General features: G+C 39.9%; 1 protein-coding gene across 7 annotated transcripts in view; it reads left to right on the top strand.

Moving 5' to 3' along the window:
- CPQ (carboxypeptidase Q) overlaps nt 1-12799 on the top strand; it is a 160322-nt gene that overhangs the window by 32028 nt on the left and 115495 nt on the right. For all 7 annotated transcript variants that reach the window (XM_085221449.1, XM_085221447.1, XM_010709158.4 and 4 more), the window contains one exon: nt 349-556. In XM_085221449.1, the coding sequence (XP_085077575.1) occupies nt 349-556 (208 nt within the window). The remainder of the gene's footprint in view (nt 1-348; nt 557-12799) is intronic.

Raw genomic sequence — 12799 nt, forward strand, 5'->3', positions numbered from 1 at the left:
ATATCAAAACAATTCCGTCTTTCTTATTAATCCCATAGGCAGCTTTTGCAAATGTTTTTATACTATTAATGATTGCAGTGAGGCATTAAAGCACATTTAGAGAACAAAATTCCTTCCATGTCTCCCTCATGCCCTTCAAGTGTGGTACTGCGTGTAGTTGGTTTAGGGCACTATTACAGCTGTTTAGTACCAGTCCCTAGTGAAGCTTTTTACATAGTCTTCCTTTGCCAGTGAGGAATAGGCTTTGCTTTCTTGTGTTCTGTGCAACCCTTGTTCTTCTGTCTGTTAAAACTGGCTTTTGGAGAGTTACAAGAAAACTATAAAGCCACTGTGATTTTTTTCTTTCAGGAATTACAGCGGAAGTCATAGTGGTAGCCTCTTTTGATGAACTGCACAGAAGAGCTCAAGAGGCCAAGGGGAAGATCGTTGTCTACAACCAACCTTTCATCACTTATGGTGAAACTGTGCGGTACAGATCACTAGGAGCAGTGGAAGCTGCTAAGGTTGGAGCAGTGGCATCCCTCATTAGATCCGTTGCTTCTTTTTCTATTGATAGGTAAGCATTTTTTTCTTTTCTCCTTGCGTCTCACATTTCAGCCTTTACTTCACGCATCATTTTTGGGTGGGCATTTTTGTTTTTTCCAACTTAAATGTTGCCAGTTATGAGTGGGTGTTCGGTTTTGAAACTATTGGCTGCACGATAGTTCTTTTCCCTTGTGCTTTGTGTCATTCTTTCAAAATGTTTTCATTTTTTGTTACTGATCCAAATTGTGTTTTTTTGGTGGTTTTTTTTTTTTTTTTTTAAATTTTTAAGAACTTCCTGTATTCTCAAGGCTACTATGAATATTCTGAGGTAACCAAAATCACATGTCTGTGGTGACAACATGTATCAGACTGTGTGTGATAACTCTCTGTATTTGACTGGAATGTATGTGCATAGTTTTTACTGTATTGGTAATTTTCCAAGTGCTAGGCTGGCTTGTACTAGATGAAACAGTAGTCTGCTTCAAACACCATTAATTCAGAGCACTTTAGAAATAAGATTGGTACTTCTCACTCTGTTCTTTAAATAAGATAGGCTGAAACCATGTTTTCTTGGTCTTAGTACATTGCCTACTTACCATATATAGTTGGTAAGAGAATTTTTTTTTAATCTGAAGTTTTTTTCTGACTCCCAAATATTATACATAAAATACTCGTCTATGTTGAAGAAAACAAGCTGAGGCACAGAGATGAAATGGAGAGGAGTCTGGCCATTGGGTACACACCGTTATTAATGTAGTATTTTTAAAATACGACACAGTTATTGGTGAGTGTAATGCCTACAGTGGGCTTTGTCCAACAGCATGCTGGCTGAGCTGAGAGGTCATACAGGCTCAGAGCTGGACTGAGGACTGTGGATGAACCAGAAACATCCCCTATCCTTCCCTCTGGAACTTGAGCTGCATGATGAGCAGAAGCCTGTGTGGTTGGAGGCAGGAGTAGCTGGGTGTTTAAGCCATGTCAGGGGGAAAGCTTAACTGCCTGGCAATAAAACACCTTACACGAGGCGGCACTGAAGAGATGCATGGGTACTGATGGATGGGAAGCTGGACATGAAAAAGCAATGTGCCACAGCCCAGAAAGCCAACTGTATTCCAGGCCACATCAAAAGAAGTGTGGCCAGCAGGGTGAGAGAAGTGATCCTGTCCCTCTACTCTGTGCTAGTGAGGGAGGCCTCACCTGCAGTACTGCATCCAGGTGTGGAGTCCTCAGTACAGTATAAGACTTGGGCCTGTTGGAGCATATCAAGAAGAGGGGCACAGAAATGATCCAAGGAGTGGAACACCTTCCCTATGAGGACAGCCTGGGAGAGCTGGGGCTGTACAGCCTGGAGAAGAGAAGGCTCTGGGGAGGCCTAATAGTGGCCTTTCAGTACCTGAGGGGGGACTGTAAGAAAGAAGGGGACATACTGTTCAGCAGAATAGGCTGGGACAGAACAAGGGGAAATGGTTTCAAAGTAAAAGAGAGGATTTTAACTGGATATATGGAAAAAGTTTTTTACAGTAAGGATGATGAAACACTAGAACAGCTGCCTGGAGATGAGGTGGATGCCCCATCCCCGTAGTCATTCAAGCTCAGGCTGGACAGGGCTCTGAGCTACCTGTTCTATCTGTAGATGTCCTTGTTCATTGCAGGGGAGTTGGATTAGATGACATTCAAGGGTCCCTTCCAACTCAAACAAATCTATGACTCTGTGAACTTTATGAAAGTAAGCGGTGGTGCTGCATTTTGTAATAGCATTCTGTTTGGCCTGTGTGTGTTCCGAGTAGTGCATGCTATTTGTTGCTACCCCCAGCTGCCCGTTAGGTTTTTACCCGTGTCTGTAGCTAACCTGACCCTAAATGTGTGCCCCACTGGAGACGTGTCCTGTTAGGATAATGGCGTGGTTTCTTTTTGATCTGTAGTCCTTGGTTTTGTTGCTATAGAAGTGAAGGCTAGGGAGCAGGAAGAAGTAGTATACCATTGGGTCTTTCTTATGGCTGACTTATGGGATGTGGCTGGGGTTGGCATTTGGAAGCACTCTTGAGTCCAGTATTGGGATCAGAATGTAAGTGGTCACATCTGAGCAGTATTAGAATTGTGCAAACTTCGTCATTTGTGATGCTTCAAAAAGTCTGAGAAGTGAAGTAATGCCGACTAACTGAACTGGATCATGTGCTAAGCTGTTGGTGTTGTTAATTGATAACATTTTTGTGTTTCGTAGGTTCCCCTAAAGAAGCTGACATTACATGCTTAAATTGCTTTCTTGAAAATAAAGTATTTTGAATTCAGATACTGTCCAAACCATAGTAGTGCTCCACAAATGTATAGCTTTACAATATATTTTCTAGTACTAATAATGTTACAGTAGATTTAATACTGTTGAACAGAAAGTGGAATATGTTTCAAAAAACAGTTTTATGGGAAAAAAAAAAAAGGTATCTTTTGAAAATAGCCTTATTTGTTATCATTAGAGAACATTGTAATCTATGACCTGTTGATTGTCTGAAAACCAGAAGATGATCTGAGCTCTGATCTTTCCAGTCCTTATTTCTGGCACCCTGCAGAGACATTCATTTGAAAGCTGCTTTTTGCATCTTTTGTTTGCCAGCCTGTTTCTGGAAGTGTATTTTAACATGTAATGGAAATTTTAGAGATGTGGAACAGAGGTAGAGGCTCAAGGTAGTAAGGCCTGTTTATGAGATCCGAATACTGTGTTACAGTTACATCAGAATTGAATGAAAAAAGGGGAAACACAGCTGCCAAATGCATATTTGTTTAGAAACATTGAATCCTTAATCTATGCTGTGAGCTGAGGTTCAAAAGCAATTTCAAATTTAGATGCTGCCAAGAAGCGCTTTTTTTATGAAATGTACTTTCTGTCCTTTCTACATTTACCTCCACTTAGGGGTTTCTTTTAGGGAAGAAGGAGGAATTGGTTATCTACTTTTCCCTGCAATAAGAGAAGTATTCAGGCTCAGTCTGTCACTTCTGCCCCTCAGTGGTCCACAGATCTGTGTTGTGTTTCTGTCAGGAAATGAGCATTGCTGCAGACAGGATGGGTTCTCCTGTATCCGTGCCTCCTCCTGCGTTTTCTTCTGTTCCCTATTTGTGTTCACTTGTCAGTCTACAGCTGTGCTCTGCTGATCACGCTGCTGGGATGCAGTGCCTCTCTTCAGCCAGCATCTGAGGCTCCTCTTGCCTAAGCTGCTTTTTAGGTGATTGATGGCAAATGCTGCATTGCTGGGAGGAACAGCAAGTTAGAAGGGTGAGAGATGAAAGGTAAAGTGCTGTTGAAAGGCTTCTTAGTATTGTGAAAGAAACTCCTGCATTCTTCCAGTTTGTATACTACTACTTTGTTGACCAGAACCTTCACTTTCGAGGCCCTCCAGTCCACATATGCACCTATATATGAGTAAGTGATAATGGTATTATGGCAGTTTTCCAAAGCAAACATATTAGAAGAAAGTTTCCCCCTAATACTCACTGTCCCACTTTCCTCAGGTCACCGAAGGGCAGAACTTCACTGTTTTCCCTCAGCTGTATCAGTGTGTTTTTAGTGTATGGGCTTTTTTTTTGTTTGTTTGTTTGTTAAGATTGCAACCTATATTGAACAGGGCCTATTGCTACTCTGTTTGCAACAGATTAAGCTGGCTAAAAATGAAAACCTCTTCACGGTGTGATTTCTAGGTGATCTTCCAATGTGAACAATATTGGTAGGTTAAAAAGAAGTGCAGTCTAATAAATCAGCATCTTAGGCTTATTGAGGCAGGTTATTAAAGTTTACTGACAGGATGGAATTGGTAAGATCCCAGAGTGAATGAAATCAGTGTTCTCTTACTGGCAGCCTGCTGACTGTTCCTTGGTCCAGAGTTGGCAAGCAGCTACCATGCTGTCAAGGGCAAAAACTGTGGATCCTGAAGGGAACCTTTGAGCAGAGGCAATGTGGGCAGCATATTTTTCTTTAAGGTATGGTACAAGAGCATAAAACTGCTTAGGGTCTCAAGCACCCCAAGTCTGAACAAGGGCAAGAAGGAATGAACTTAAACATTGCTTTATTTCTATTAGAGCTGGTGCCAACTCAGCAGTGATAGTGAAGAGCTTTCTTGTTGAATTTCAAGGGCAGAGTTTGTTTAGGGTTAGGACAAAATGGTAATTGACTTAGAAATAAAGTTGCCTACACAATCTGTCTTGGCTTGTTTGAAGATGGCAGTAGTTCGATGGCGTTTGTTACCATGTAGTCCAGCTGTTCTGTCATATTAGGAGAGATCTTGAAATTGTCAGTGTTTTGTGTCAGAGTCAAATGGTTCTCTTGCTACTTCATAGGTATCACCTTTCCAGTGAGTTTTGATACTCAAAAGAAAGTCACAGTAACAAGTAGGTAATTTGCCTTATCCTCCTTGCAAATGTTATGTTTATGACTACCTTTTTTCCAGTAACAAATTCCAAGGTGTTGGCAATTTGGTGATGAAAACACTGAAATCTGTGTATTAGGAGTCAAGAGTAACAGAACTACTTTTAATGAACCTTCTGAAATAACACGTATTATTGTAACTAATAACTTCACTGTTATAACTAATCAACAGCATCCATAGTATTTGATTTTTTGCAGAAGCCAGGATGCTGACTTTTTTTTTTTGCTTTAGTAGCTTGACCATACTGTGATAAATGGTCTTGTACAAATTGAAACATGTTGTATGTATATTTGCTGTTGTGTGCAATGAACTGATGAGTGTTTCTCAGTTTGTGGTGGATATTATGGCAAAAATAGTCAGTTTACAAAGCAGAGTTAGAAAATGTGGTTGTGAGAAGGTAGCCATAAGTCTACTCTTTTACTTCCTAGCTGTAGTTTTTAGAAAGCCTTATAGGCAGGCCAGAGATATCCATTCACTGTTAAAATGGTCCATTGCATTTGTCTTGTGTGCATATGCTCTTATCAATCTGAGACTGTAATGACATCTTTCTGTTTCTTGAGAACCACAGCTTAGATAATGTCATAACACTCTATCTTTCTCTTCTTTTTCTCCTCTTTTTCTTTTTTTTTCTTTTTTTTTTTTTTAAACCCCCAGTTGGTTGATCTGCTTTTGCCACATATGGTAACGTATACCATTTGTGTATATACATTCTATCCTCAAAAATGTATCTGGCATTTTCTTTTCCTTTCCTGCCTTTCTTTTCATTCTTCACTGCTTTGTAAACAATTCATTCCTTTATTGATCGCTCTGGCAACATAAGTGTCATTTCTTGGCTCTCATGTGCTGGCACAGTGACTTTTTATCACATCACCTCTTCCTAATGCTAATGCTTGGTCTGCTGCCCTTCGTTCCAGATGTGAAGCTTCCTCCTTTCACAGATACTCTGGTTTAAGGAAAGTAGTGGCTTCATGGGGATGTTCAGCTTCTCCTTCTGTCAAGTTTTCTGAAGTTTGGAATGGCACAGGAGTTTTGATAGGATTTCTTTTGCTTGTATTTGAGGGTGGTTTGTTTGTTTGTTACTTTTTTAACGAAGAGATGCATTTGACCTTTAAAACTGGTGTGTTTTCATTGAAATGCTATATACTCTGGTTATGATAGCTGACCCGGAGGCTCCTTTCCCTCCTGTTCTGCCCCTCCTTTTACCATGCGTGCCAGTATACTTAATTTTGCTGCCATCTTAGTAGTCCTTCTACTGCTGTGTTTAAATGGAATTGAATTTCAGCGCTCCAAAGAAGCACAAGACTACAACCTGTATGGTAGCAGTTCTTTATTAATAAGGCAGTCAGCATGACCTGAGTCCATCCTACCCATGAGCTGTAGGAGAGTCCCTCAGCAACCCTCCAGCACTGTGTGTGAATCTAGCTGAGCAGACTGTATTCTCTTCCCTGTATCAGTGCCTGTGAGTCAAACAGATAAGACATGTCACTGTGCCCTAGAGGGCTGCCTCTCTTCTGTGTTAAATGGCCTGGGTCACCAGCTATTAGTACGTTTCTAAAAGATAAGCTGTGTCATAAAATGATTTCTGGAGCTCTGCAGCTAACTACTTTTTGCTTGCTATCTTATTTTATTTTGTTTTAGGCATTTAATAAAGCAATTTCTGTGAACAGGTAAACCTGTGGTCGCACTAAATAGGAGTCAGGTTTGCCATCACTTATTTTTCAGTAACATCATTTGTTGAAGCATGAGACTGGCCATCCATATGGTTCTTTAATTAAAAAACAAATAAAAATCTTTCTTGGGCATTTGAGCTTAACTAATTTTTTTTTTATTGCGTCTGATATCCATTGAAAGGAAAATAACAGAATTGTTTCATGTATATAAAACTAAATAGGAATTTTGTATTATTAGTTCTTGTAAGGTTTTTTTTTTTTTCACTTCCTTCTGGCCCCTAACTCTCTTCTTTTACTCTGGGATAGTGTCCTGGTTACTGCAGGATCTGGGCTGTGGAAGCCATGCAGCCTCAGTATGTGGATATATTTTAATTCATCTGTAAACTTGCTTTCCTCTTTCCCCCCCCCCCCCCCCCAGTGAAATGCTTTGTATCTGGTTCACTTGGAATTAGGGAAAGTATTTTATTGGTTGTTTGAACTTCCTCCCCTTCTGATTGCTAATCTTATTTACTCCTTCCAAAACACAAATCCTTATTTTAAAACATTTTTTTCCCCACCTAATTAGTTAATAATTAAAAACAACAACAACAACAAAACACACCTTTTTTTTTTTTTTAAAAAAAAGCTACAATTCAAGCCTTACGGTTTAGGTACAACAGAGACTGAGCATATGTTAGCAGTTGGGCCGTGCTGTGTACATGATGGAGTGCATCTTCTGGCTTAGTTTCACTAGAATGGAATCCAAAACTTGCACTCCAGGTGGGTCGCTTCAAAAGCTCAGTCTCTATTCACACTGAAAGGCTGAAGAGACATACCTTGTGAGACCTCCAGAACAGTTACGTAATCTGCATGATACTTTAAATTGTTTGCAGAGTAGCTGTCAGATGTGTCTTCTGTGATATAGAATGACTTTGCAGATGCGAGTTGTTGCTTGTGATTGCCAAATGGTGGTTCCAAGAGGGGACATGAACAGAGCCAATGCTTTCTGTATGTCACGGAAGATGAAGTTAGGGATCATTGGAAAAGCTGGGGAGGGACTTTCTATGAGGGTAGCAACAGGATGAGGGAAAATGGTTTCAAGTTGGAAGAGGGTCGATTTAGTCTCTGTATTGGGCATAAATTCTTCACTGTGAGGGTAGTGAGACACTGGATGTTGTGGATGCCCTGTCCCTGGAAGCATTCAAGGCCAGGCTGGATGGGGCTTTGAGGTGTCCCTGCCTATAGCAGAGGGTTTGAACTAGGTGATATTAAGGGTCCCTTCCAACCCAAACCATTTCCTGATCCTATGATCATCACTGAGTGTCAGCTGAGCGTGGCTCCTTGATGATGATGAGTATGTAAAAATCAAACATTATTAGTGAAAACTGTTTGATAGAATGGTGGAACTAGATTTCGTTTTCATCAAGGAAGAACATGGAGAAAGGTCTCTTTTAAAGGGAGAAACTCACTGACAACTTTCCAGAAGTAATGTTTTCCAAAGGATGTCTGCGACACGAGACATTTCTTTGAGTGTAAAAACAAACTATTTCTGTAATCCTTGAGTGAAAAAAAAAATACACTAAATTTACCTTTTTTCCATTTCATTTAATAGTGCTCAGCTGGTATCTGGGATTTTTCTTGACCACTTGCAATGCTCTGTAATTTGGATACTGGTGTTCCAATTGTACTTCCAGGGAGCTTGCGGTTGTCAAAAAGGCTGAAAATAAAGACTTTATATGTATTACTTGTGGATCTGTTGCCTTCATTTATTTTACTCTGTAAACTTTCTTTGCTTGTTGCCATATCACAGTGACAGAGAACCTCTTGTTACTTTTGCCTCGTTCTGGTTTTCAGGTGGCTTTTTTCCTCTCTGGCAGGTGCATTTTATACTTACAGGGTAAAGTGATGGCTGTGGATCATAAAATCTTTTGAATTGGAAGGGACTCTTAAAGGTCATCTGGTCCAAGCCCCTGCAACAGACAGGAACATCTGTAGCTAGACCCTTCCAGCCTGACACTGAGTGTATCCAAGGATGGGGCAGCCACCATCTCTCTTGCCAACCTGTTCTAGTGCTTCCCTACCCTTGTTGTGAAAACTTTTTTCATTATATTCAATTATATTCAATATATTCAATTTTAGTTTGAGACCTTTCCCCCATGTCCCATCACAATAGACCCTACTACGAGGGAAGTGGTTTCAAACTAAAGGACTTATTTTCTTTCAGCAGGGGGGAGAACGCACTCTTGGTCAAGGTAGTTTAGAATTGATCTCTGAGGGAGCTGGAAAACCAGTCAGCCTCATGTTCAAAGTCCTCTGTTTTGATGCTGCAGAACTTCTATAAAAAGTCTTCTTGTGAGTAGGCAGTACCTTCTGGCCATTTTGTGTAGGCTTGAGGAGTGCACAGACATGCACACAGCAGGAAGCTGAGTGGTAGCTATGGAGGTATAGCAGTAATTCTGCATTGTGAAAAGAAGCAGCAGGAAAGAGTGCTGTCTGTGAACACTTATCACTTAAGGATAGTACAGCCACAAAAACTGTTCATAGGAAACCTTTCAGAGAGAGATTGTCCTGGGGCAATATCCTATGGTAACAGGATACAGCAGTATTTTCTTCTGTTCTCCTCAGTGACCAGAAAACAAAGATAAAACTCTCATTGCAATGTAGTAAGGGGAAATAAGAACATACCATGTTTTGTAAGTCTCTGGTGAGCTTGTGAAAGATTCTAGTGATGTTCATAGCACTGTGTTGTCTTGCTCCCCTAAGAGGTATGAATTGGCGGAGTGCTATGGGATTTATTTTCTTGTCCTGCACTTAGGGGCTTTCCCTGCAAGATGTCTCAATATGTTGTTGACTGACAATTCATTAATTTTTACTTTGCTTCTTGTGTTCCCTGAAGGCCAAAATGCCAGACTGCATCCGCAGTGCAGTCTTTCTGCTTGTTTTTGGGCAAACCCTAGCTGACAGCTGGATAACTTGCATGTCTTAAGGAGAAATGGAGCTCCTTTCTAATATTCTACAGTCAATAAGATATAAAAGAACAGTTTTATTCTGCCTTTGCATTCATTGCTAGTTCACATGTATAAAGATGTTGACCTTATAAAACTGCCACGTCTTGAGTTTTTTGTACTGAACTGTAAGGAGTTACAGCTGTGCTTGCTGAGGTCGAGCACTGGGAATTTTAGCACTTTTGTGTGATTTCCTGTTAATTTAACCCTAATCAGTTCTGGCACTCTTCAGTACTATTGGCCTCTTCTGAGTCTTTGAATATCTGTACCTATGAAAACATTGTAACAAGTTCAGAACCACCTAGCATCATCATAATGTCTTGCTCCATCAGTTGCAGGTCCTCTTTTAGTGCTCTTGTGTTATTCAATTTTCTTGATTAAACTGACAAACTCTTACCAGTATGTGGAGTCCATAAATACAGAGGATAAAGGGAAAACCTGGCAACGAAACTGCAGATAAAGATTTCTGAAAAGGATCTGAGTAATACAATGCCAGCAAATTATTTTTACAAGAGGTGTGTTTATTTCTCATCTGCTGATAAGATGTGAGAAAGATGTAGAGTGTAATTTCATTTTACTGTAATTCTCCATGCTTTTACCACAGAACTGTAGCACTGAGGACTTTACCTGAAGAGATTACCTCCGCAGCATGTGAGCACATGACTCTGAACAACTGCTGGAGATTCAGCAATACCAGAATGTATCAGAATCATACATAGTTGGTGTTTGGAGCCAGGAGTTGGACTCAGTGATCCTCATGGGTCCCTTCTAACTTGTGGTATTCTATAACTCTGTGATTCTGATACTCACCATTAAAAAACAAACAAACAAAAAAGGGTATTGAGAGTAGGGACTGTGCTCCTTGATGTATACTGGGATTACTCTAGTAATTTCAAGATATACTGCAACTAATTTTTATTTTTTTTTAATCTTGAGCTGAAACAGTTTGTATTGTGATCTACTATATAAATTTGCCCATATATGCAGTTTTATTATTTTCATGTTTTGTTTTCCAGTCTGTACTTTCTACTAAGTACCGTTTCCATTTCCTATACTGCTCATTCATTTTCAAGATCTTTTTGGTATTATACTTGACATATGGATATTATTAAAAAAATTACCTGCAAGTTACTGAACAGTTTTATTATGTGTGCACTAACGTTTTATTCATGAAACGTGCTAAATGTACTGTAGGACATCTTGTCAAGGTATTCTTGTCAAGGTTTACTGCTGATTTCCAAATGCGAGCACAAGGTTGTGTAGGGACTGACTGGTTTTATTTGCTCTAAAACCTATTTGATGCGTTCAACAATATGTTTTATTCCAATATGTAACTTTTCACTTATGACCTGTAACACAAACAAGCAAACAAACCTAGGTGCCACTAGGTACTACACCTAGTGTGGTATTCAGCTGTTAATATCCATAATCTCTGTGCTTTATGCACCAGGCATGCAAAGGATTTGGAAGCACTAATTCCTCATTTTGTATTGCTTTGTTTTCTCAGATGTGAGCAAATATATTGTTTGTTCCAACATATTATGATTTCTCTTTACAAGAATGGTTGTATTATTTTCCAGTGGGAGGCCTCTGGTTTTGCTAGTTTTTCTACTTCCTACAGTTGTGCTTGTAGCTTGTCAATGTGGTAGGATGTTTCTGTGTTATTTTATTAAATGCTGTCTTCACATAGGATGGTCTCACCTGGCTGCCTTAGCTCTAGGATGATGTGTGTTCAGGCACTTAAGTATCATCATAGAATCATGGAATGGCCTGGGTTGAAAATGACCGCAATGTTCATCTGGTTTCAACCCCCTGCTATGTGCAGGGTCGCCAATTACCAGACCAGGTTGCCCAGAGCCACATCCAGCCTGGCCTTGAATGCCTCCAGGGCATTTCTTTCTCCTAATACCAAGCCTAAACCTCCCCCATCTCAGTTTAAAACCATTCCCCCTTGTCCTATCACTATCCATCCTCGTAAACAGCCATTCCCCCTGCTGTTTATATGCTCCCTTCAAGAATTGGAAGGATCAGGTAGGATCAGCTAGACCTGTTTGTATAACGGAACTAGAGATTTTTGGCACAGAAATTTTGACTAGTGATCTTAGGAAGTCAGAGTCAATACTTCCATGGTTATTGTTTAGAATTATTTTCTAAATAGATCCTGATGTTGATAGCCAACAGTACCCCTCAACTCTTCCTTGTAAAAGTAATGTTTTTTGCCTCCTAAGTGTAGCCATTAGAATTACTCTAATCCTTTTCTCTAGCTTTTTCCCTTCAAATCCGATCAGTCACCTGAGCCTCTCTCATTGTGTCCATCTTGTTGCATCAAATACTAATTCTTTGATCTTCCTGCGGGGTAAGGATAAATGGTGAAGATCCTTCTCCATCTGGTTTAATAAATGAGCAGTGCCAACTCCTGTCTCTGCTCTGCCAGTGATGCCAGCTTTAATTACTTGCCTCTTGCCTTCTCCTTCAGACATCTTATATTTTCTCTGTCATGCTGTTTCTGTTCTTAGGAGGATGGTGCAAATTGAAAGCTGTGACTTTACTATCTTTCAGCTTTCCTTTTTAAACTGACCTTTGGCTTGGTATTACAGATCGTACCCACGTATCATTGCTTGGGTAGGTGAACAGGTTCTTTGACTTCTAAACTGTTTCACCAATACCCTGTTTTTCTAATCAATCTCAGCAGTAGTTCTGCATTGGCTGTCTAATGTAAATACTGCAAATACTGTGTGAAGTGTAGAGTTCCTGTTTTTTTTATCTACTCTGATTTACTATTTTTATATTGACTTCATTACATTACTGCAGTAATGAATACAATGTCAAAATACATCTCTGAAAAAATATTGAAACCATTGTACCGTTTATCTTTGGAAAATCCAGACTGATTCTAGACATTTGTGCACAGGACAACAGCAGATACTCGTGATGAGGGAGAATAATCACAGGAATTGATTAAAAACAGGGAGTGTGAAGTTCCATTCATCACTCTGCCCTTGTGTTCCCCTGGGATCCTGAGCAGCTCACTGCTATTTCTCTCTTCCCCTTTTTAAAAACACAAGTAGTATTTTTGGAACACCAGTGTAGTATACCATTTGTGCAGTCTGCTGAAAAGAGACATCATTAGAAGTTGATTCTTCTAAACTGTGATCACGTTGACAATAATAGATTATGCTGTAATTTGCCTGTACCAAAACCAGTAGTA

The sequence above is a fragment of the Meleagris gallopavo genome, chromosome 3 (assembly GCF_905368555.1).
Source record: "Meleagris gallopavo chromosome 3, MGAL_WU_HG_1.1, whole genome shotgun sequence".
NCBI lineage: Eukaryota > Metazoa > Chordata > Aves > Galliformes > Phasianidae > Meleagris > Meleagris gallopavo.